We start from the raw sequence: 24206 nt of genomic DNA, 5'->3' as shown, positions 1-24206 counted from the left end.
GTCTAATTTTCCAGCTAAAATATTGAAAATATTTTAAAATTAGAAATTGAGATGCAACACATAATTAGATTTTTAAGGGATAGTACAGATAAAAATTTAATTCCTGTCATCATTTTCTCACCTGGATGTCATTCCAAACCTTAGTTTTTCTGTGAAACACAGATGATATTTTGAAAAATATCAGTGCTCAAAATAAAAGTCAATGGGGATCAATGTTGTTTTGCACACTCATGACTTTCATTGTATGAAGTGCGACATAATACACATAAAAAAGATACATTCTCTGAAATCAAGTTCTTCTATATGATGCTTTTTTGTGTGCTTTTTTTGGATAAAATTTATAGGTTTGGTTATTTCCTCTTCAACAATTTACATGTGCGAGCAACAACCATGCAGTCTCCTTAGAAAAACATTTTAGTAGAAAATCATCCATAAAGAAAGACAGAGAGAAGTCAAACTGCCTTTTCATTCCCATTGTTTTGAATATATTCAACAAGCACATACAGTTTAGGTGTCTTCATACCGTTGGCCATGTACCATATCGCTGTGTATGTCTGTGTGCTCTCAATCTAAACAGAGCCTGATTTTCTAAAGCCCTGTTCTGCATGTAAGCATAATGTTGAACAGCGCTATTATGGAATGTCAGAAGTCCACAGTAATTACACCTCATTCATCCTCTCCTGATAATGGATTATACACTCTAGGGCTACTAGCTGGATTTTGCAGGAGGATGTAGACTGACTTCTTGCTGGAGAGAAAAACCACTCTCGTTTTATAAGGATTTTATTAAAGCTGTTATGCAACTGCATGCAAATTACACCGGTGGGATTTGCGATGTGGAAGCGCATCACTTCACAAACGAAACATAATACAGTGACATTTCCGAAAGCAGTAGTTTAGGTGGATAGCGTCTTTGAAAAGGGCAAATATAAACCTCCTTCTTATCAGCATCTAGCTCAGCCAGCTTTAAATATACCTTTATATTCAGCCAGTGTTGAACACCTTGCTTGGTGACAAGGAACAGATTGCACGCACATACACACACCTTGCACATGCTCCTAAGCAGTACACACTTGTAAATTAGGCGCTCAGAAACTCATAACATTGAATTAGGGAGCTGCCTTGTTCTATAATTCATGCTTTTACACACACACAGAGAGAGAGAGAAACACTTCTCGGCCTGAACAGAATTTCGATTAAGCTCAACCTTTACGCTGTGATCATGATTTAGACTTTGCTGCCACCAGCAGGAGCAGTATTTTTAACAAGATTTACCACGCACAATACACACAAGCCTCTGACTCTTAACTAAATTACAGCCCACAGCATTAAAACTAAAGTAAACAGTGTGACACTGGAACTTGTTTAGTTCCTTATTGTTAGTTTACATTCTACCGAGGATTGTTTTGGAGTATTGTCTTTCTCTGCTTTATTTAAATATAATTTTACATTTAAGTTTATGCATTTGGATAAAAATGAATTCAAAAACTACATTCAAGGTACACATTTTACTTTTCTAAACTAAAAGAACTAAAGTATAAATGCATATAAAATATAATAAATAATCATAAATAGCTAGTTATATTGATATCACCTTTCTATCCTGTGATTATGTACAGTATGTATTATATACATATGCATACATTTTTCACAGTTTTTGTCCACTTTTATGATGTTTTTTGTATCTTTTAAAGCCGAAAGAAATAATCATTTAATCATTTAAAGTCTAAAATATTCAGTTCATTGATTGCAATTGGACTGAAACGCATTCAGAAAGAAAGTCAAACAACTTTACAACTTCATAAAAATTAGTGAACTATCCCTTTAATTAAATCATGGCCCACGGCATGTAAACTAAAGTGAACTGTGAAACAAGCCCTTGTTTAGTTGGCATGTGTTCTACTGAGAATAGTCTCTTTCCTTTTCTCTCTCAGTGTCCTTCCCTACAGTCCACACTTTTATAACGTTTAAATCCTCTAGTTCAAGACAAACTCAAAGGTCAGACAGACTCTAATACTCTTCTCAGAGCCCAGCGGCTCAAACTGGCTCAGAGAACTGCACACCGTATCATAATACACACTGGAGGGAAATAAAGAGACACATATACAAACAGATTTGAGTTACCCTAATGTCTTTATTCTCTCAACTCTCAGGGTATATAGCTCTCAGGGTATTTTACTGCTGTGTTCAACAGAGCACAGAGCAATTAAACAGTAAACAGTTGCTCTGTGGCGGTTAATTGGATGATTTGAACTTTTATTTAGAGGTTCTTGGCTGAAAGTCGTTTAAAGGTTCATAAAGGATATCTTAAATCATTTTAGACCATGGCGCACTCTGTATCTCAGTTTAACAATAGCACTGAATATCCTCGACCTAACGGCTACGATTTAACAGCCGTTAAATAGCTCTTCGTGTTACTGCCTTGTGAAGGTGAAAGGTCGCTGCAGAAACACTAATCAACCACAGAACTGACTGTTAATGGCTGGAAACACCTCAGTTGAGTTTAATTGGTTGACAAGAATGAAATTTGTTGTTTGAGAGAGATGTTTTACATATGTGTATAGTTGATTTTCAAACCTATAAGGTCTGTATGTGACTCGTACTGTACCAAATATGACAATTAAAATACAATTATTTTTTTCCAGGAGTGAGCAACTGTGAGCTATGTACGTGTATTATTATATGCATGCCATATTTTTTGTATTTTAATGTGTCATGCAATTCAGTACAATTCTGATTGCATTCTATTCCAAATTGTATTTTTATGGGTTTCTTAAAAGATGGCTTTTATGCTCACTGAGGCTGTGTTTATTAAATCATAAATAGTTAAAACGGTAATACTGTGAAATGTTATTACATGGTCAAATAAGTTTTCTATTTGAATACATTTTGAAATGTTATTTAATTTGTGATGGCAAAGCTGAACTTTCAGCATCATTTCACATGATTCTTCAGAAATCATTATAATATGTTGATTTGCTGCTCAAGAAACATTAATTATGTTGAAAACAGTTGAGCTTAATTTTGTTTAGAAACAGTGATACATTTTTTTTTAAAATAAAGAGTTCAAAAGAACAGCGTTTATTTGAAATAGAAAAATTTGGTAACATTTAAGTGTTTATAGTCACTTGTCAGTTTGCCACATCCTTGCTGAAATAAAGTAATAATTTCTTTAAAAAAACATTACTGAGCCCAAACATTTACAGCACCGTATATTGCATTATGCCACTGAATAATATCAAATAGGCTATCATGAGATTTTGACTGGGATAAACAACACCTTTGATGACTGTGCTATGAGACATGTGGAAACATTTTTTATTCTATTTTATTTTTTGTATTTTATTATATAATGTAGTGGCATTCAGACAAGTAGCGTCGGTTTTCAAGTGCCAAAATACATAGAGGCCACTGTGCATGAGTGTGCATGAATAAAAAAAGTGTGCAAGAAAATGAAATGCAAGTTTTCAAGCGATCTCATATGAAGTACAGAAAAAGCATGCAGTTTGTGAAAGTCATGCTGAACACTCCCTCAACCCAGTGAGCGAGAGCGTGGGATGAGAGAAATGGAGTCGGAAGGCGTCCAGGCCTTTGTTGATGCGTCTCTGATAGAAGCTGTTCTGTTATCAGCCCCCAGCTGAGTTAAATTACACTCTTTATTAGATGAATGAGGCAGCGTGTGTTGATACTATGAGTGTACAGTAATTGGATGCTTGTCAACGCGGCAGCTTTGATATAGAGTCATTTCCATTTAACTCTCACTCAATCTCTCGTTCTCATTTTTTCTCTCTTTCCACCTCTGTCTGCTTGATGTTTAAAAGATGACCTGTCCTAATGAGCCAGGTACGGCTGAAGACCGTGTGATAGATCAGGAAGGCCATTATGAATACCTGATTGATGGCAGTGTTGATCATTTAAATGTGAATATAAAGAACTGATTATTATAGTTCATACTAATGAGTATGCCTTCAATGAGAGGACTAACGGAGGTTATTAAAACTGCAGATATTCCTGGAAGTGAGCGTGTGTTGTGTTACAATCGATAGGGGATTTTATTGCTACTTAAATTGTCACAGACTATTGAGAGAGTAACTGTCATGTATAATCTCTTCTGCGTGTGTGTGTGTGTGTGTGTGTGTGTGTGTGTGTGTGTGTGTGTGTAGGTGGCAACAGAGGAGGGGTGTTTGCTCTCGGGTTGGTTCAGGGAGAGTGGAAACTGTACGTTAAACGACCGTTAGACCGCGAGGAACAAGAACAGTACCTCATCAATGTCACGGCGACAGACGGACTCCATGTTTCCACGGCAGCCGTAGAGGTCATGGTCATTGACACCAACGACAACAGCCCCGTCTGTGACCCGGTGGGTTAAAACTCTAAAGTTCATTCGGTGGAAATGTGTAGAAGTCGTCAGAACTGGTTCTTCTGCTGTTTTTTCAGTTGGCTCAAAATCTAGATTTCAAATCTACATGGTAAACATGAATGATTACAAGCCAAAGCCAGGAATAATTTTGGAACCAATGTGGACTATTTTTGCAGCCAAGAAGTCTAGGGGAAATTATCTATGAGCATAAAACATGACCTTGTTGAAAACCAGGCCAGTCTTTTTAAAAGGGGCATTTGGTTTGAGCCTCAACCCTAGATTTTTGACCATTAGAAGTGTACCGTTTTTGAGTAAATTAAGTGTAAAATGTACATAAATAAAGAAATTTGGCCATTTTAGTTCAAATGCAACTATAGTAAACATAAATGAAATCTTTAAAGGTTTTTGGATTATAGTTGCATTTGGACTAAAATGGCAAAGAATGTTTGCGTTGCAACATGTTGATTCCAAAACCAAACATTCAGATGTGCCCAACAACTTTTTAAATCAAGACTTGAAATGCAACTGTTACAGCCAAAACATTCAATTAAAGCTTTCAGACATGCCTCTGTTTGCCAAAAATGATTGCATTGACAGTTTGACTGCCTGTGATGGCCAAAAGCATTTGAATGTCCAAACATGTTCAAATCAGATGTTCAGATGTGCCCACAATGGCCAAAAAATGTCTGAATGCACCCAAAATGATTAGATCAGATGTTTATACATGCCTGTAATGTTGGAGTGTCGCTGTGATGCTCCTGTGATTGCCAGAAATGTTCAAACCAGGTGTTCAAAATGATGCCCAAAAATTATTGAAACAAACATTTGAATGTTGTTGTAATGGCCAGAAATGCTTGAATGTACCTATGATGTCCAGAAACCTTTAAATCATGAGTTTAAAGATGAGTGTTTGAATGTACCTACAATAACCAGAAGGTTTTGAATGCTCCTGCAATGGCCAAAAATGTTAAAATCAGATGTTCTTCCATGTCTATTATGGCCTATAATTATTAAATGTAATATTTAAAATGTGCCTACGATGGTCAAAAATGTCAGATTATGTGCATAATATGATCGTTTTTTAAAATGATTGAATTTAATGTTTGAATATGGTTACAATAGCCAAAAATGTTGCATGTATATGGTGTATATGGTGGCTAAAAATTATCTAATTTAATGTTGAAATGGCAAAAATAAATTAATTAATTAAATGCACATTTGCCCAAGTTGATGGGTCAAAGATTTTTGCATGCATATACTGAAGGATGGCGGAAAATGTTCTTGATCAATACAGATCATTCATATGTGCATTTAATTGGCAAAAATTACTGAATTAAATGTTTGAATGTACGTACGATCCCTGCAATAGAACCATCACAGTTTAAAAGTCTAATGGTTTCCACAAATACCATTAGAAACATTACAAACCACCATAAAAAAATTTGAGACTTATCCCATTAGGATTTATTGGTTTTAACAAGCCACCAATAGAAAGTGACCAGTTACCAATAGAGACCCACAGGGTCCATTATGGTTTCATTAAAACCAATACAATTTCCATTATAACCAGTGAAACAAATACAAATTTTGTAATGGTATATTGTTTTTTTTTTTGTTTGTTTGTTTTTTCAGCAGGGGTGGCCAGAAATGTTCAAATGCAGTATTCAAATGTGCCTTCAAAGGTCAAAAACAGTTCATAAACTGATAATTACTCCTGCAGATCTCAGTGTTTAAACAACATTTTCATTTCGCTCTCCATTTTTGGCACTGAAAACATGAGTAAAGAAGTGCTCTTGACACTTTACAGCTCAAGCCAACCTGAATTTGAAGCCTAAATCTGATCGGAGCTTTGTAATGAGTGTGTTTGTGCCTGTAGGCCGTGTACTCGGTGTCCGTGTCTGAAGACGTCACCATAAATAAGCAAATCCTCCGGGTCAAAGCTACAGACGCTGACACGGGTGCAAACGCACAGATCCAGTTCTCCCTGTTCGGTTCTGGAGCAGAAGACTTCATCATACACCCACACACAGGTTTTTGAGTTCGATTTGAAGAAATGTCCTGTTTATAATGCTGCTGTTTGCTTATAAGTCTTTTTTTCTGTTGTGTAGGCGAGCTGAAGACAGCCGCGGCGCTGGACCGTGAAAAGGTGGCGCAGTACTCTCTGGTTGCCCGTGCAACGGACAGCGGTGGTTTGTGGTGTGAAGCTGAGGTTGTGGTGGTTCTCTTGGACGTGAATGACAGTCCACCGATGTTTAGCATGCCTCATTACACCGCTAGCGTCTATGAAAACACTGCCACTAAAGCTCTGCTGACCCGAATACAAGCCATAGACCCTGATCTGGGTACGAGCGTGTCATTTTGATGTTTGAGCTGTGACAGCATAATAGTAGGATTTAAAAGAAAGTCAACTAGCTTAGAACTGCTTATGTACAGTTAAAACTGAATGGATTTTGTATGTGTTTTATATTGCAGGTGTTAATCGTAAAGTGGTCTATTCCCTTGTTGATTCGGCTGACGGGTTCTTCTCCATTGATAAATCATCTGGGATTGTTGTTTTGGAGCGTCTGCTGGACCGCGAGGTTCAGTCTTCATACTATATAACGGTCCGTGCGTCAGATCAAGGGGTTCCCGTTCGCCTCTCTTCCCTTGCGAACTTAACGATCACAGTTTTGGACATTAATGACAATCCGCCCGTGTTTGAGAGGAGGGACTATCTGGCCACGCTTCCTGAAGACATGGCAGTAGGTACAGAAGTGGTACAGGTTTACGCTGCGAGTAAAGACATTGGCACCAACGCTGATATTTACTACAACATCCGATCCGGAAACCAACAGGGCCATTTCACCATCAACATCAACACAGGTGAGATGCATTACATAAGAGCGTTATTTACTCTATACATGAATATGTTGAAATGAGATGATAAATATAACATAATATACATTAACATTTGGAATAAATATTTTTTTTATGTTATATATATATATATATATATATATATATATATATATATATATATATATATATAATGGCCAAAAATATTTAAACCAGACGTTCAGAAATTACAAACAAATGTTTGAATGCACCTGTGATAGCCCAAAATGATTTTCAGACATTCATACATGCTTAAAGTGGGCATATAATCAAGGTCCAACAATTTTTTAACACACCTACTAAGGCCCAAAACTTGTTCATATGTGCACATAGTGGCCAAAAAGTATGGAATTGAACATCTGAATGTTCTTATAATCCACCTCTGGTAGCCAGAAATGTTTAAATCAGATACAGTACATGCCTCTAATGCATACATGCCAACCCTCCCTAATTTTCCGGGAGACTCCCGAATTTCAAAGCCCCTCCCGAAAATCTCCCGGACCGACCTTTCTCCCGAATTTCTCCCGATTTCCACCCGGACAACAATATTGCTACACCATCCGTCACTGGGCGCCGTTTTAGACCAAACGCTTGCGCTCCCATGGCGTCTGTCGTTGCTATGCAACCAAACTGCGCTCTCCATGATGACGACGAAGAAGTATCAGCAAAGGATTAATTGATTTCTTACCTCACCTCGGCTCACATTAGCTTTACTACTAGATATATTTCTGGAGATGAGAAGGAAAAACCCGCCTGGAAAAAGTAGCGCACCACGTTGCTTCCATTATGAGCGTGCTCACCGCGGCCGCGCACCTACGGTTGAAATAACGACCTTGAGCGCGAAAAAGATGCGATATGTGAACGGCCCCTAGAAGCAGACGTCTGAAATGAAAGGCAAGAACAGCTATTTATTTAGCTTTAGACTGTTACATGAAAATTTAAAAATGAAATGTCATAATTATAATGTTTTGAGAGTTTACTTATGTAATTGTTGCATTAGGCTATGAATTAATAAATGTTTATTGATAAGATCTAGCTATTTCATATCTCTTCATTTACAGTAGCTAACAAATTAGGGTCTAACCTCCTGAGGAGAGGCCTTAAGGAATTAAATTGGTCAAATAAATGAATTACATTTTTCTTTGCGTTTGTGTATGTGATATTATATATGGCGACACATCGTTTGTGTATGTGATATATATGACGACACACATATATATATATTAGTGCTGTCAATCGATTAAAAACTTTAACTAGATTAATCACATTTTTTTCTGTGATTAATCGCAATTAATCGCAATAAAAAAGAAATGTTTTTGTACGTTTTTAATATATTTTTTAATGTAATAATTTCACAGTTAATCAAATTAATGTAGAAACAACATAAAGACAGTATATTTTAAATACTTGTTTAAATGGCATCTTTTTATGAATGAAGGCCAGTATTACTGATATTAAAACTGATTTTTTTTATTTTTTACATTTATTATTAGGCTTCAAAAATATAACAGTTTTTAATTTAAGTAAACTTAAAACAATGCTAACATAATAAATGTCATGTTTACTCCTGCCCTTCCTGTCTTAACAGTTAGGAAATATACAGAAATTTAATAAAGTTATCAAAGTTATATGCAGTCTGCACTGCATAAACTATAAATTAAATAGTAAATCCTTATTAAAGCTACAAAAGTTATTTAGTCAAGAGCAGCGAGTCATTTTCTCCTGTCTTTCGCCCTGTCTATGCATTGTGTGTGTGTGTGTGTGTGTGTGTGTGTGTGTGTGTACGTGTGTATGTGTCACATAAGGGCATTCACAGACAGCGCATTCTCTTTTGTCTTGCCGTGCTTGAAATGTTTAAAAGCATTTAAATGAATAAGAGCGTGATCATAAAATGTAAAGCTAGCCAACGGATGGCAGAAAATACCGATGCTACGTTAATTGCGTTAAATATTTTGACACGTTAAACCAGACAAAAATTAATCGCATGCGTTAACGTGTTAACATTGACAGCACTAATATATATATATATATATATATATATATATATATATATATATATATACTTAAATGTGCCTTCTAGTATTGGGGAAAGATACATTTAAAAGTAATCCATTACAATATTGCATTACTCCATAAAAAGTAACTAATTGTGTTACTTAGTTACTTTTTATGTAAAGTAGTTCAATGTGTCACCTGCGCTGGGCTTATTTGTTTTTTAATAACAAAAAGCCCAAAAGTGATATGAATAAGCCTCAGGCTGAAGGAAGTACCTCTGTCTCTGCACCTCACTCCCAATTTATCTCAACACGAGAGATGTCAGTGAATAAATGGGAAAACAAAGTAACTTGCATTATTTATTGGAAATAGTAACTGATATTTTGTTGTAAAAGTAATGTTACATTAATTTACTAGGTAAATTGAAAAAGTAATCAGATTACTGATTACAGAAACTCTACTTGTGATGTGTTTCCTCCAACACATATTTCAGTGCACATTTGTATGATTGTATGATGCCCGGTAGTGGTGGGCGATATGGAAAAAATATCATATCAGATTTTTTTTTTTTTTTTTTTAAATCACAATTCACAATTTTATCACAGTTCTTTTTCATGTTAGTTTTGCTATTTTGCTAATTTTATAATTTTATACTCTTTATAAAAGTTCTAGTAAAAGTTTTATTTTTATACCACCATTTACTCACTCAAAAGTGGCTTTCTGCTTCTGAACATGTGAAATGTGGAAAACCACACAGTTGCTGGTCAACAGTGACTTCAATGGTATTTTTTGCTACTGACAAATTCACTGTGGACCAGCAACTTTTTGGTTACCCACATTCTTCAAAATATCTTCTTTTTTGTTCAGCACAAGAAAGAAATGAATACAGTTTTGGGACAACGTGACAGTGAGAAAATAATGACAGAAATTACATTTTAGGGTGATCTATCCCTTGACAGTAATGACAGTAGGCAGCATGTTTAATAGGCCTACTGTCCCTTTAAGACCTGCACACATCTAATATACAGGCACATATATGTTTTTCTCTCAACTGTTTACTTTAATTTTAGACATAACCAACTAAGTCTACATGTAAACCCTGTGTGTTTTGACAGTATTAGCAAAGGTCAGACCAGCGCGCAAATGAAACATTTAAAAGCACATGCAAATAATGATAGAGTAACTACTGCTGAGTTGACACTGCTGTGAATGCATGTGGTGTTGTTCAGTATATGACAAAGACGCCAGAACCGCAGCTGATAGAATGTGCGCTGTAGCACGATACTACGATATTTCTTCAAAAGCATATCGTGGAGACATTTTTATCGTCCACGAGCAAAAATCGTCATATCGCACACCCCTAATGCCCGGATAATATCAAATGAAATCTTTGAAGGTGCCTATGGTATGAGTGTAAAGTATAAAAATTTTTGTATTAGTTATTTTAATTTATAAATTTATGACTTTTAAAATATATCCTATAGATTCACTCTATAACAAGATTTGTATTTTGTGTCTTGTACAGGTGCCATTTCTGTATCTCGACCGCTGGACTTTGAGTCCTGCAAGGATTATTTCCTAACAGTGGAAGCAACTGATGGCGGGACTCCGCCCCTTAGTGCAGTTACCATGGTGAACATCAACCTGACAGACGTCAATGACAACGCCCCCATGTTCAGCCGCGACGCCTACAGCGTGTCCATCAGCGAGGACGCTGACATAGGAGACACCGTGGTCAAGGTAACCACGCACGAAATTCACATACAGCACGTCTTATTTTTGTGTCTTGGAGATCCACATTATAATTGGTGATTTGTCGCAATCATCTAGGTGACCGCAGAAGACCTCGACAGCCAAGCGAACGGCGACATCCTGTATTCCATCGTCAGCGGCGACCGAGAGAACCAGTTCTTCATCGAGCCAATCACGGGCCAGATCAAAGTCAACAAGCAGCTGGATCGAGAAATGGTGAGGATTGTGGGACATCGGCATTAAAGGCATCAGATAGATCAAAATCCCCACAAAGACTTTATTTTAAATGACACTGATCAGGGAACAGCTGAAGAGGAGAAGTACATCGACACAGTAAAGCCTTTAATAACAGAAACAGTGTCACAGAGTATCATTTAATATGACGAGATTAAAATAATAGCATTACACCTGTGAAACCCCTACATACTAGATTAAAACATTATGATTTTGGAGTTTGCTTTAAGTAAAGCATATGTAATGTTTAAAATAACCCTTTTGTATTTTATTTATAAATTCTGTATTATTTCAGTCTTTATTTCTTATTTGATAGCCTACATTTTTTATAAAAAGGAACAACTGCGCTTATTTGAAATTTTTTGTAACATTATAAATTTTGTCATTATTATACATTTTGTCTTTATTGTCACTTAATCAGTGATTAGTTTAATGCGTTCTTACTGAATAAAGTATTAATTACTTAATAAAATGACTGAAACCAAATGTATTTAAAAATATATATATATATATATATATATATATATACTGTATATGTTTATATGTATATGTGTGTGTGTGTGTGTGTATATATACAGTATGTATGTATGTATATATATATATATATATATATATATATATATATATATATATATATATATATATATACTCTTATTTATTTTAAACATTAAAAAATGTAATCTGGCTTGGTTTTGCCAATGGTACATGATGTTATGTAACTGTAACCACTAGATGGTGCTAAAGTTTACAAGCAGACTCTCCTTTTCACTCCCAAGTCAATTTGCTTAATGAAGTCATTGTTGTCTTCAGCTTACTGAGTCTGTTCAATTATAGATGGTTAAAAGAGGTCAAATCATTTCCAGGCTCTTTTGAAATAAGACTTTGATGAATGATGTAGACATACCTTTTAAACGTTCAGTCGTTCCTCTATAAAGGCCATTAATTGTAGCTAAGATTCAACAAAAGAGAAAATAATGATTCATTTAGAAAATTAATCCCTTTCTGAATAGTGCTTAACATTATAAGTTGAGTTTAAATGCCACAAATGTCAGTGTTTTCGAATGAACAGCGAAGAAAATCGGATGAAAAATAGCAAAAAGAAGAGATAGTGACAGCAGGGAGTTACAAACCTAGATTGTGTGTCTGTATGTATGGAGCTTCAGATCGTCCGTCAGCCTGTCATGAACTATTTATGACACAGTCAGAGTGAAAGAGAATATATAGATGTGTGTTCATCTCTTTACTTTGTACTTTCTTTTCATCTCTTATTCTGTACGTTTTAAACCTCTCGCTCTGTATCTGTAGATGGCTGGTTACTCGTTGTCTGTCAGAGCGCTTGACAGCGGTACGCCTGCGATGTCCTCAACCGTTCAGGTCAACATCGACATCTCTGACGTCAATGACAACCCGCCCACCTTCACTCCAGCCAACCACACTGCTGTTATACAGGTGCGATATAATGAGTGACAGCTAAATCAGCCAATCACGTTCAAGCAATTCCAGCAGTTGAATGTAAGCTTTACTCATTAACAGGAAAACAAGCCTTTGGGAACAAGTGTCCTACAGCTGTCCGTCATCGATAAGGATGCCAGCCACAACGGCCCGCCTTTTCATTTCCACATCCTATCAGGAAATGAGGGGGCGTGGTTTAAACTGGATAGAGAGGGGCTGCTGACATCTAATAAGGTGTTTCGTAGGTCTGAGGGCACAGATTATGTCATTCACATACAGGTAAAGAACAAAAAAGTTCATTAAATTGCATTTATACACTACCAATAAAAAGTTTTTTTAAAGTTTCAAAGTCTCTTGTGCTCACCAAGACTGAATTTATTTAATGAAAAATACAGAAAAAAAGCAGTAATATTGTTAGATATTATTAAAATTTTAAATCACTGTTTTCTATGTGAATATATTTTCAAATGTCATTTATTCCTGTGATGAAAAGCTGATTTATTCCAGTCTTCAGTGTCACATGATCAGTCAGAAATCATTCTAATATGCTAATTTGCTGCTCAAGGAACTTTTCTGATTATCAGTATTAAAAAAGACGAGACGTTTTTGAGGAAACTGATACATTTTATTTAAATGTAGAATTTGGATTAAATACAAACTATATTTCTGTGGTTGTGATTGACGCTTGATTCAGCCAGTCACTGTCCACTGTTTCACCCCATAGGCCAGTGATTCGGGCAGGCCTTCCCTGTCATCGATGGCGAGCGTGTTGGTGCGTGTGATAGAGGAGAGCGTGCACAAGCCAGTGGCGTCACCTTTTCACGTGCACATCGTGACCATGGAGGACGAGTTTCCAGGAGGTGTGATCGGTCAGATCCACGCCACAGACCAGGACGCCTTTGATATTCTCACCTACGGACACACACACCAGCAGAGCAGCCTGTTCAAGGTATACGAGTGTGTGATCCATTGGTTTGTGTTTCCATTATGCATGCATCACATTAATATTTTCACACTTTTTCTCACTCATTTTCATGTTTGAAACTGAGTCCAAATTGAAGTCCATTAAACTCTTCAAACAATTATTATTCAGTTATAATTATTATCGCGTTATTATTATGAATTAGTAAAAGATTTATTATACAAATGAGAACGTTGACCACAGAACCATTCATAAGCTGCACAGGTATTTTTATAGCAATAGCCAACAAAACATTATATGGGTCAAATTTATAGATTTTTCTTTTTTGCTGAAATCATTAGGATATTAGGTAAAGATCATGTTCCGTAAAGATATTTTGTAGATTTCCTACTGTAAATATATTAAAACTTAATTTTTGATTAATAATGTGCATTGCTAAGAACATCATATGGACAACTTCAAAGATTATTTTCTAAATGTTTCGATTTTTTTGCACCCTCAGATTCCAGATTTTTCAATAGTTTTATCTCAGCCAAATATTGTCATATCCCAACAAACCATTCATCAATGGAAAGCTTATTTATGTAAATGTTTTTGTTGTTGTTGTTGTTGATGATGATGTTTTTACAATGAGAAATATTAATTATTAATAATTATTATAAATTAATTTGCATACATCCATAATCCAATTGTACAAAACAACATATTAATTACAAATGTCTAGATTATATATATATATTTCTTTTTTTTTTCTTTTTTTTTCATAGATAACATCAGGGCAGCCTACAAAGTAAAAGTGAAATAAGAATCCATAAAGTGCAATCCATTATACCTACTACCATTTGATACTACTGTCAGAGACATTAAAATTATTGTCCATATAATATTGTCCACAAATATACAGCAGGTTGTGAAATGGGTAAATGCTGCAGCAATGCATAACAGTTTTCAGCTTTTACAGTTGTGTGGAAAAAGAAGAATATATGTGTGTGTGTGTTCACGATTAATCACATCCAAAATAAAATATTTCGTTTTTATACTATATGAGTGTGTACTGTGTATATTAATGATGTATATGTAAATACAAACACATGCATGTATATATTTAAGAAAAATATGTTTATATATTAAATATATTTATGTATAATATAAAATATAATTATAGAAATGTATGTACAATATATAATATATACATAATAAACAACACATATATTATGTAAACAAAAACTTTTATTTTAGATGCAAGTAATCATTTGACAGCACTTATTTAGTTACATATATATATAATGTTTGTAAAATTATATACAGATATAATAAAATTTAAACTAAAATATTTCATAAATTGCATTTTACTTTTAGTAAATTTATTTTATTCTATCAGACATTATCAAAAATCAACAAAACTCTAATTTGGAGTTCATAGGGTGAATCAAAATTGTTGAGAAATCTTATTCTTTTTCTCGTGCAGGTGAGTCCTCGAGACGGTCGCATCATCGCTCTGAGCGGCCTGGACGCGGGCCGCTACAGTCTCAACGCTACGGTAACAGACGGCCGGTTCACTGTGAACGTGCCGGTGAGCGTGCATGTAGAGCAGGCCTCGGACGAGATGCTCCACGAGGCCGTGACCATCCGTTTCGACCGCGTCTCCCCTCACGACTTCGTGTCCCGTCACCTCCCCTCGGTCAGACGTGTCCTGTCCAGCGTGATGGCGACGCCGCGGCCCGACGCTCTGCACGTGCTCAGTGTGCAGCCGGTGGAGTCCACAGGACAGCTGGATCTGCTGGTGGCGGTGGAGACGGTGGACGGCGGTGGGTTCTACAAGGCTGCGCTGGTGACACAGAAGCTGAGCTCGGCACGCAGACAGCTGGACCAGGTTCTGCGAGTCTCAGCGGTTCTGGATAAGAACTGCTCAGGTCTGGACTGCAGAGAGGCTCAGTGTGAACAAACCATCACGCTGGACTCACACAGTCTGCTCACATACAGCTCCACCAAAACCAGCTTCGTGTCACCCAAGTTCCACAGGAACACACGATGCGTGTGCAGTGGTGAGTGAACAAATCGTTGATCCAGGATCATTTTAAACAACATTTTTCATTTAAAAGCCCGTGTTTTCCAGCACAGTTTAATGCTTTTATTCAAACTGAATGACAAAATAGGAACACAGTGTCCATGAATATAGGCTATTATATTCATGGTATTTCTGCTGTAATTATGACCAAAAAAAAGTTTATTCATTTATATATTTAACTAATAGAATTTTACTAATAAAATTTGTGTCTCTGCATCAATTACATGGTGCTGCTTGACTATGTGAACCATTAAAGAATAGAATGTATTTATAGATTTAAGGACTAGAATTTTAATATTAGAATTTATTTATTTTAATATACTTTTTTAATAAAAACTGTACTTATATTTAATTAACCATAGTTCAATTTGTAATTCTTGAAATTTCAACAAGTATGTTAATGAGGGGTGTTATTGATGAGTATTTCAGTATATTAATAATAATTGATTTATTTAGATACTTTTTAGTTATCGCGTGGCATATTTGGAGTTTTGATGAATATTTATGTTTACATATTTATGAGTTTATAATATTGAGTCTCGTTCAATAATTGTGCTTAAATTGTGAATAAATACACAAATTAAATTTACATACATTTTTATGTTCAGAAAAAGTTTTTACCTTTATTATACTGTTGATAAATGTGCAAGCCTTTAAATTTTTGTTACTTGAAAATAATCCTTTTGTCATTAGTCATTTTTTTCCAGCAATGATATATAGATATAGACATTTTGACATAATTTAAGATTGTAAAATTAATTAATTAATTTATTGCATATGTGCAATTTTAGTTTCAAGATCATACATTTTAATAAAGTTTTAAATTAAAAAATGTAATGAATCATGATTTCTTGATGTAAATGTGTAAACACAGGTTTTGCACAAAAATAAATAAACAAATACAAATAAAATCAAACAGTAAGCGAGGCATGTGGGTTGGACAAACACTATGGAAATATTTCTACGAGTCTCTTCATCAATTACATGGTGCTGTTTGACTATGTGAACCATTAAACCTTTTCCATCACACATATTTTGGAATAAATATTGAGGCAGTTTCTAAACAACTCTAGCACTGTGCTGATTCTCACTCACAAAAGCAGGTCTAACCTAATCAAAATGACACATGTAAAACTTTCCTGAACACAAGGTTAAAAGCCCATCTTTAAAAGATGTTAACGCAGCGTTAAGCGTAGTGTGAAAAGCCTTTACATAAGCCACCTATTAAACATGCACTTACAAAATGACACTCTTGAACACGGTCCACATCCTTGCACTCATAAACAGCAGGAACTGAAACACATCGTTTAAATTAGGAAAACTATTTGTGGTCAGTATTATCACAGGACACCACTATAACGGTAGTCATTTCTCCCTCTCTTTCTCTCAGACGGGAGTTGTTCTGCTCCGTCGGAGGTGTGTGTGGATATGAGATGTCCCGGTGACATGCAGTGTGTGGGAACGGACAGCAGCAGGGGGCCGTACGCGTGCCAGTGTCCCCCGGGCAAACTGGGAGAGTGTGCAGGTAACATATAACCCTGTGTGAAAGCTCTTTATGTGTGATATATAATGTGGCACCTTCTTACAATATGAGCCGTTTCCTTTCCAGTGACTGATGTTTTGTGTGTGTGTGTGTGTGTGTTGTTCAGGACACACCTCTCTGAGCTTCTCTGGTAACAGTTATATCAAGTACAGAGTGACGGATGGAGAGAGGAGCGGAGAGATGAAGTTAGCGCTCCGCATCAGAACGCTGCAGAGCAAGGGAATCATTATGTACACACGTACAGATCCGTGCAGCGTGCTGAAGGTACACACCATGAGACACTCTTATAGCATTCATATACTTTAGTCTAATGACTTTTTAACATGGAAAGGAAGTGAAAAGAAAAACGTCTTTGCTGCTCACCAAGGCTGCATTTACTTGATCGAAAATATAGTAAAACAGCAGTAATATGAAACATTATTCTAATTTATACTAATTGTTTTCCTGTTTTAATATATTTTACTATGTAATTTAATCCTGTGAGCTAAAGCTGAATTTGCAGCGTCATTTCTCCAATCTTCAGTGTGACATGATTCTTCAGAAATCATTCTAATATTCTGATTTGATGCGCAAGAAACCTTTATTGTTATTATCAATGTTGAAAACAGTTGTGTTGATTAATATTTTTTGTAGAAACCATGATATATTTTTTTCAGGATTCTTTGGATAGAAAGTAAATTATAAAAAAATCTCAAATTTCTCTCTCTCTCTCTCTCTCTCTCTCTCTCTCTCTATATATATATATATATATAAATATGTATATATAAATATATATATATATATATATATATATATATATATATAAATATATATATATATATATTTAATAGACTATATTTATTTATTTGTTCGTGGTGAATAAATAATTTATTTACCACAAACTTATGAGAAGTAGTGTACAGTATTGCAGTATTTGTTTTATATTATTGATGACATAATGACAATAATATTTATACATATTGTTTTGACTATTTAGCAGAAAGTGTTGGATCTTTTAAATGGATTTGGAGCTTTTGTGTAAAAAAAAATAAATAAAAAATATTTGAAGCTCAGTTATTGATACAATTTTCCTGATTTGATTCTATTCTGATTCACAAACTCTCAGTTTGATTTCATTTGATTCAGTTCGGATTCATTTTGGTATATTTTAGCTATCATGTCTTGCATAAATTTCAGTTTGCTTACATATTCTTACATTTAAACTTTCTGCTAATGCTTGAAATTGTACAGAATAGTTTTTTAAACTGATCCAAATAAGTCACTGAACTTTTACTTAAAGGAACCAACTCATAAGAATAATTCAGTAACAGGGGTTGTGTGTTGATGAAAAGCTTATAATTAATCGAATCATAAAAATGAAAATCTATAATAAATCATTTTAAAATAAGTACAATAAATGTACCATGAACGTGCAAATCTGTTGATAAATGATATGTTTTATGTTGAGTTTGAATGACACAGGTTTAAGAATCTCTGGGATTGCTATATGTTTGCTTTGTATGACATTATTTCACAATGTGATCTTTTTAATCCATCACATTCAACACTGACTGTATCTGCACTTGATTGATAGATCGAAGAGGGAAAGCTGTGGTTCCAGTTGGATTGTGGCAACAGTCCCAGGAGCATCGGGATCTCCGGCCGTCTGGTCAACGACGGGAGCTGGCATCATGTGGTCCTGGAGCTGCGAGGAAACTACAGTAGCCTTTCTCTAGACGACATGTACGTGGAGCGGCGACTGGCCATGACCAAACACCGACCTCTGGGAGCAGATTTGTCCATTTATTTCGGAGCGCAGGTGTCACCCCCGGACGGCCGTAGCTTGACGGAAAGAAAGGGTCCGCGGGTCACCAACGGCTTTCAGGGCTGTTTAGACTCCGTGGTTCTGAACGACAACGAGCTCCCGCTGCAGAACAAGCGCAGCCCGTACGCAGAGGTGGTGGGTCTGACGAATCTCAAGCTGGGATGCGTTCTCTATCCGGACGCGTGTGCTGCTCAGCCCTGCCTCAACAGCGCCACCTGCATCAGCCTGCCGTCTGGAGGTGTGTGTGTGTGTGTGTGTGTGTCCAAACCCTGCTTAACTCACCAGAAATGTCTGTTCTTAGGATTGTGCCATGATTCATCTTAATGTTATAATTAAAGCTCCTGGTTGCTTCATTTACTCTCCAGTTAATCTGCTTGTGTGATGTAATTCCTCTGGTTAACAAGCTTTGCTCAGTTTTGGCGTGAGTCAGCCCAGCTCAGCTTCTGTCTGCCGAGTGAAGCTGTAATTCACATCTACTGTGTCTGATGGAGACCGAATGAGCAATTATGATGATTAAATCAGCGGCAGCTTTCCACATGCTCTCGAGTACATCTCATCCCATCTTCTGTTCTCTCCAAATGCTTTCTCTCACATTTCTTCTCATCTTGTGTCATCTCTTTTCCTTCCTTTTATCGCCACATCATTCTGTCTTCTCATGCCATGTTTTCACCTAGTCTCTTCTCGTCAGTTACTTTCTCCTCAAATCTCGTCTCTTCTTGTCTCATCTGTCCTGTTATCTTATCTTCTCATTTATTTTGTTCGTCTCTTCTCGTCTCGCCTAATTTCTCCTACTTTCTCCAACTCTTATATTGTTTTCGCATCTCGTCTCATGTCTTCTCATCTTCTCCTCTTTTCTCCGTCACTTCTCATCTCTGTTTTTGTCTATTCCTACTCTTTTCTCATCTCTTTTCTCGTTTCCCTTTTCGTCTCTTTCCTTTTCTTGTCTCTTTTTATCTATTAATGTCTCATTTAATCTAATCAATTCTTAACTCGTCGTCTTTTCGTTTTTCTTTTCCTCCCCTCTCACTATCTCTCCTCTCTTTGTCTTTTCTCATCTATTTCTCCTTTAGCCCTCTCGTTTGGTTTTCTTCTCCTCTCATCTGTTATCAACATCTTGTCTTTTTCTTGTATCGCCTCGTCTCTTCTCCTCTTTTAGTTTCTTCTTTAGTCCCGTCTCGACCTCTCTTCTGTTTTTCTCCATTCTTCATCTGTCTAATCTAGTCTTGTTTCCTTCTCCTCGTCTCTTTCTCTCACTGGCTCTGATGAATGGAGCAGGGTGTTGTGGGTGTTTTGGGAGTTGTTGTGTTGCTGTACTCATCCTGTTTGTAAAGGTCGCTTGTGCAGGAGTGTGTGCGTGTGTCTGTGTGTTTGTTTTTGTGGGGAGACCTGATAAGACCAGTGCACTGTTTGCTCACTGACATTTTCCACGCGATTTCCCACCAGCGTGTGAACGTGTGTCTTTTGTAATTCATGAACGCACTGCCTCTCTCTCGTGTCTCTCTCAGGTTATTCGTGCAGTTGCAGCGCTCCGTACACCGGAGGACGCTGTGAGACAGAGATCAGCATCTGTACGCCGAGCCCATGTCAGAACGGAGGTGTGTGTAAACCCATCGGGAACGCCTTCATCTGCAGCTGCAAGAGAGGATACACCGGCGGGACGTCAGTTTACTAACCTTTCAGTTCTTGATCCAAAAATATCCCACATTGTATATATATAAAATAGTGTGTGTGTGTGTGTGTGTGTGTGTGTGTGTGTGTGTGTGTGTGTGTGTGTGTGTTTAATCAACAAGCATCCAGATATTGTGTGATTTTCTTTTCTGTGTAGTTGTAAACGATGACGCTGTGTGTGTTTGATGTACATAGTCAATTAGATAGATGAACTTAAACTTTCCAAAGTTAAGAGCTGCCAACAGAATTTAATAACCAGCATCTGTTCTTTTCTAAAACATGTACACGAGTCTGTTTGTGTTGGCAGCGCACCATGAAAAACTGGCACAGGTTTAGCACTGACTTGCATGCCATGTTTGCATACATATTGAAGCTTGCGTATCCTCCGTGTACAGTTTTATACCGCTGCTGCAAAGCATTTCTCAGTTGTCTTCACTGTCTGTGGCCACAAGAGTGCGGCATCAGTCTGTCCACATTAGAGCAGCATGAGTCTTTTTTAAAGATAGTTTCAAGCCTCTCTCTGAATAGAGGAGATTATACTGCTGCAGTCTCTCTTGGCTTATGCTAAAGCAGTTCATTACAAACCACAGACACTTTTATTTGGTCATTTAGCGCTATTGATAAGACTACACACAGACATCAGAGCGAGTTTAACATGGCCTTCATGCACCTGCAGCGTGTCTTTTATCACACCTGAGACACACACACACATTTCTCATAAATTATATACCGTAGTATATGAGTACCTTGAAGACAACATAAAAAGTAAATGAAAATTTAATGTGTGGGCCATTAAAGGGAATATTAGTATGATGTGTTTAATATATTAGTGTAATAGTGTTATAATAATAATAATAATACTATTATAGGTGCATATGTATGTGTGTGTGTGTGTGTGTGTGTGTGTGTATACATATAAGGTAAATAATATTGATTCAAATATAACTAAAAGTTAAATTGGAAATAAAACTAATTTATTTTATTTCAGATACAGTAGTTCAGATTATTTAATTTTAACCTTTTAACCTATTTTAACCTAACAACACAAAATGACAAAAATTTCACAAAACTGAAAAGAGAATATGTTCAAATAAAATATAACACTAAAAACTGTTATAGTGTATTATTTTTATATATACCCCCACACACACACAATTTAATATATTATTTAATAAAATATTAAATATAAATATATATATATGTATATTTATACAAAATAATTTTAGTTTTGTTGTAGTAATAAAATAAAACAATTATCATCTGTGTGGCCTTTGTTGCTTCTAAACTTGTTTATAAAGCAGTGAATGTTACATTTTGATTAAATTTTTATGAAAAAGCCCAGCAATATTTATTATGGAAGTAAACAAGGTCACATTCGATTTCACATGGTCTTTAATGGCTCTTTGAAACACACTGATTAGCTCCCAGAAATGGCTGAAAACAAAAGTTATTTTTTTTTGTTCTTAGTCCTAACCAGCTGTGACAGTTTGCTTGGTTTCTATGAAATCTCCCAGCTCCAAATTTCTCATAAAAAATATTGTGATTGGCTGTTACTGTGCGGTGCCTCCCAGCGTTTTCACTTTCACTGTAGACAGACGGATTACTTTAGGCTGTAAATGTATCCCATCATGCCCCCTTTAAGACACAATGTCAATGTCAGTTTTTTTATAGACTGATGCATTTCTGCCGAGTCACAATAAATTTTACAGCAGGCCAAGGACACTAAAGTGATGCCGTAAAAAGCCAGCAGGCCACAGTAACCAGCGAGTGTTTATTTCTCATCTGCAGCTGTGAAGAGGACGTGAACGAGTGTGAACGCGAGCTGTGTGGGAACGGCGGCGTGTGCGTCAACACTTTCGGCTCCTTCTACTGTAACTGCACGCCGGGTTTCGTGGGCAGCGCTTGCTCTGTTCGTCCTGTGCTTGTTCCGGATATGCAGGCTGGCCACGCCTACGTCGGGAAGGAGGAGCTTATCGGCATCGCCGTCGTGCTTTTCCTCATCCTCATCCTCATCCTACTATTCATCGCCTTTCGGAAGAAGGTCTTCCAGAAGAACTATTCCCGGAATAACCTTTCCATGGTTCAGGATCCGGCTACAGCCGCCCTGCTGCACAAAGCCAACGGTGGCCACTATCCGCCGCTACGCTGCACCATCGGAGAGCCAATCAGCTTGTACATGGAAGGAAGCCTGTCTGGCCCGCCTCAGGTTCCTGTCCGGCCGATGGCGTACACGCCGTGTTTTCCCGGAGATGCTCGGGGAACCCTGGAGAAACGGCCAGGGGACGGCCGAGGCCCGGAGCTGACGGAAATGAGCACGTTCCATCCATCGGAGTCGCCGCGGATTCTGGGCGGGACCAACAGGAGGGGCGTGGTCGTGTGCAGCGTGGCACCAAATTTGCCACCCGTTTCACCGTGCCGGTCTGACTGTGATTCCCTACGGAAGAGTCCCTGGGAAGAGGATGGTGAGACAGAGATCTGTATATCTGTGTTGTGTTTGTGTGTGTATCAGAGTATATAAGAGGATTGCAGTGAGCGTTACTACTCAAAATATCTGAGTTATATCTTATTATTATTATTTGTTCATTTGTATTGAGCATATTGAGTATATTTAATACATTTTATTTTCCAGTAAAATATTTCCAATTTTTTTCCATTAAAAGGTTTTTTCTAAATATAATTATATATTTTTATATTAAATTATTTTAATATTAGTAGCTGAAAAATGATAGTAAAGTTGCATGTATATGCTTGTGCAAATCATTTTGCATGCATTTTGCATATATCCATTTAAAAAAGGACCCCAAATTAAGAATATTCAAACGATCTGTATTATTATTATTATTATTATTATTATTATTATTATTATTATTATTATTATTATTATTGCAAGTTGCGGATTCATCCATCAGTTTTTACTAGACATAATATTTCCCATTTATTGTTTTCTATATACACTATTAATAGTTTATTTGAAATTGCGTGCAAATTATTGCTGACAACAGTTGCAGTTGTTAAAGTGCATTGTGGTTGTGATGGAGAAGTGTTATGGGAGCTTGAACACGATGACCCTCTCATTAAGAAAATAAAAGTTTCTCGCTCCAGGCAAAATCATGCAACTCCTCTCCGCATTGCTCACATGCTCTGTTGTGTTTGCACGCATATGTTTATGCATGTTTATGTGTTTGCCAGTATGAATTTATCAGACGGCTTTGATCAGTTCATGCCCGCCAACTGTGAAATCCATCTTTCCCTTAACATGTTTTATTTAAACGTCGCATTTAACTGCATTTAACCTCACGCAGCTCAGAGATTGGCCGAGATCTGCCATTTCACACACACACACACACATCCTCGTATCTCAGTAACCCCCTGAGGCTTTTTGGCATGCACATTTTAATATTCAGACTCTTAATGAACCCTATGGCAGCACTAGCACTGGCACAGCATTCAAACTGTATGCCGATGTATCAATGGTAAAGCGACCTATGACTGTTTTCAGCACAGATAACACGACCTGCTGCCAGATTTCACGTT

The 24206-nt window shown here is 36.6% G+C and overlaps 1 protein-coding gene across 5 annotated transcripts in view; it reads left to right on the top strand.

The window, feature by feature from the left end:
• The window catches only part of fat3a (FAT atypical cadherin 3a), a 168986-nt gene that overhangs the window by 129993 nt on the left and 14787 nt on the right, over positions 1–24206 (top strand). For all 5 annotated transcript variants that reach the window (XM_059513915.1, XM_059513918.1, XM_059513916.1 and 2 more), the window contains 15 exons: positions 4164–4360; positions 6237–6390; positions 6469–6702; positions 6833–7222; positions 10755–10969; positions 11060–11197; positions 12521–12664; positions 12749–12946; positions 13392–13616; positions 15058–15634; positions 17048–17182; positions 17307–17464; positions 18774–19242; positions 20510–20663; positions 22461–23134. In XM_059513915.1, coding sequence (XP_059369898.1) covers positions 4164–4360; positions 6237–6390; positions 6469–6702; positions 6833–7222; positions 10755–10969; positions 11060–11197; positions 12521–12664; positions 12749–12946; positions 13392–13616; positions 15058–15634; positions 17048–17182; positions 17307–17464; positions 18774–19242; positions 20510–20663; positions 22461–23134 — 4062 coding nt within the window. The remainder of the gene's footprint in view (positions 1–4163; positions 4361–6236; positions 6391–6468; positions 6703–6832; positions 7223–10754; positions 10970–11059; positions 11198–12520; positions 12665–12748; positions 12947–13391; positions 13617–15057; positions 15635–17047; positions 17183–17306; positions 17465–18773; positions 19243–20509; positions 20664–22460; positions 23135–24206) is intronic.

Source organism: Carassius carassius, chromosome 28 (genome assembly GCF_963082965.1).
Source record: "Carassius carassius chromosome 28, fCarCar2.1, whole genome shotgun sequence".
Taxonomy (NCBI): domain Eukaryota; kingdom Metazoa; phylum Chordata; class Actinopteri; order Cypriniformes; family Cyprinidae; genus Carassius; species Carassius carassius.
This window is presented reverse-complemented; position numbering and strand designations above follow the sequence as displayed.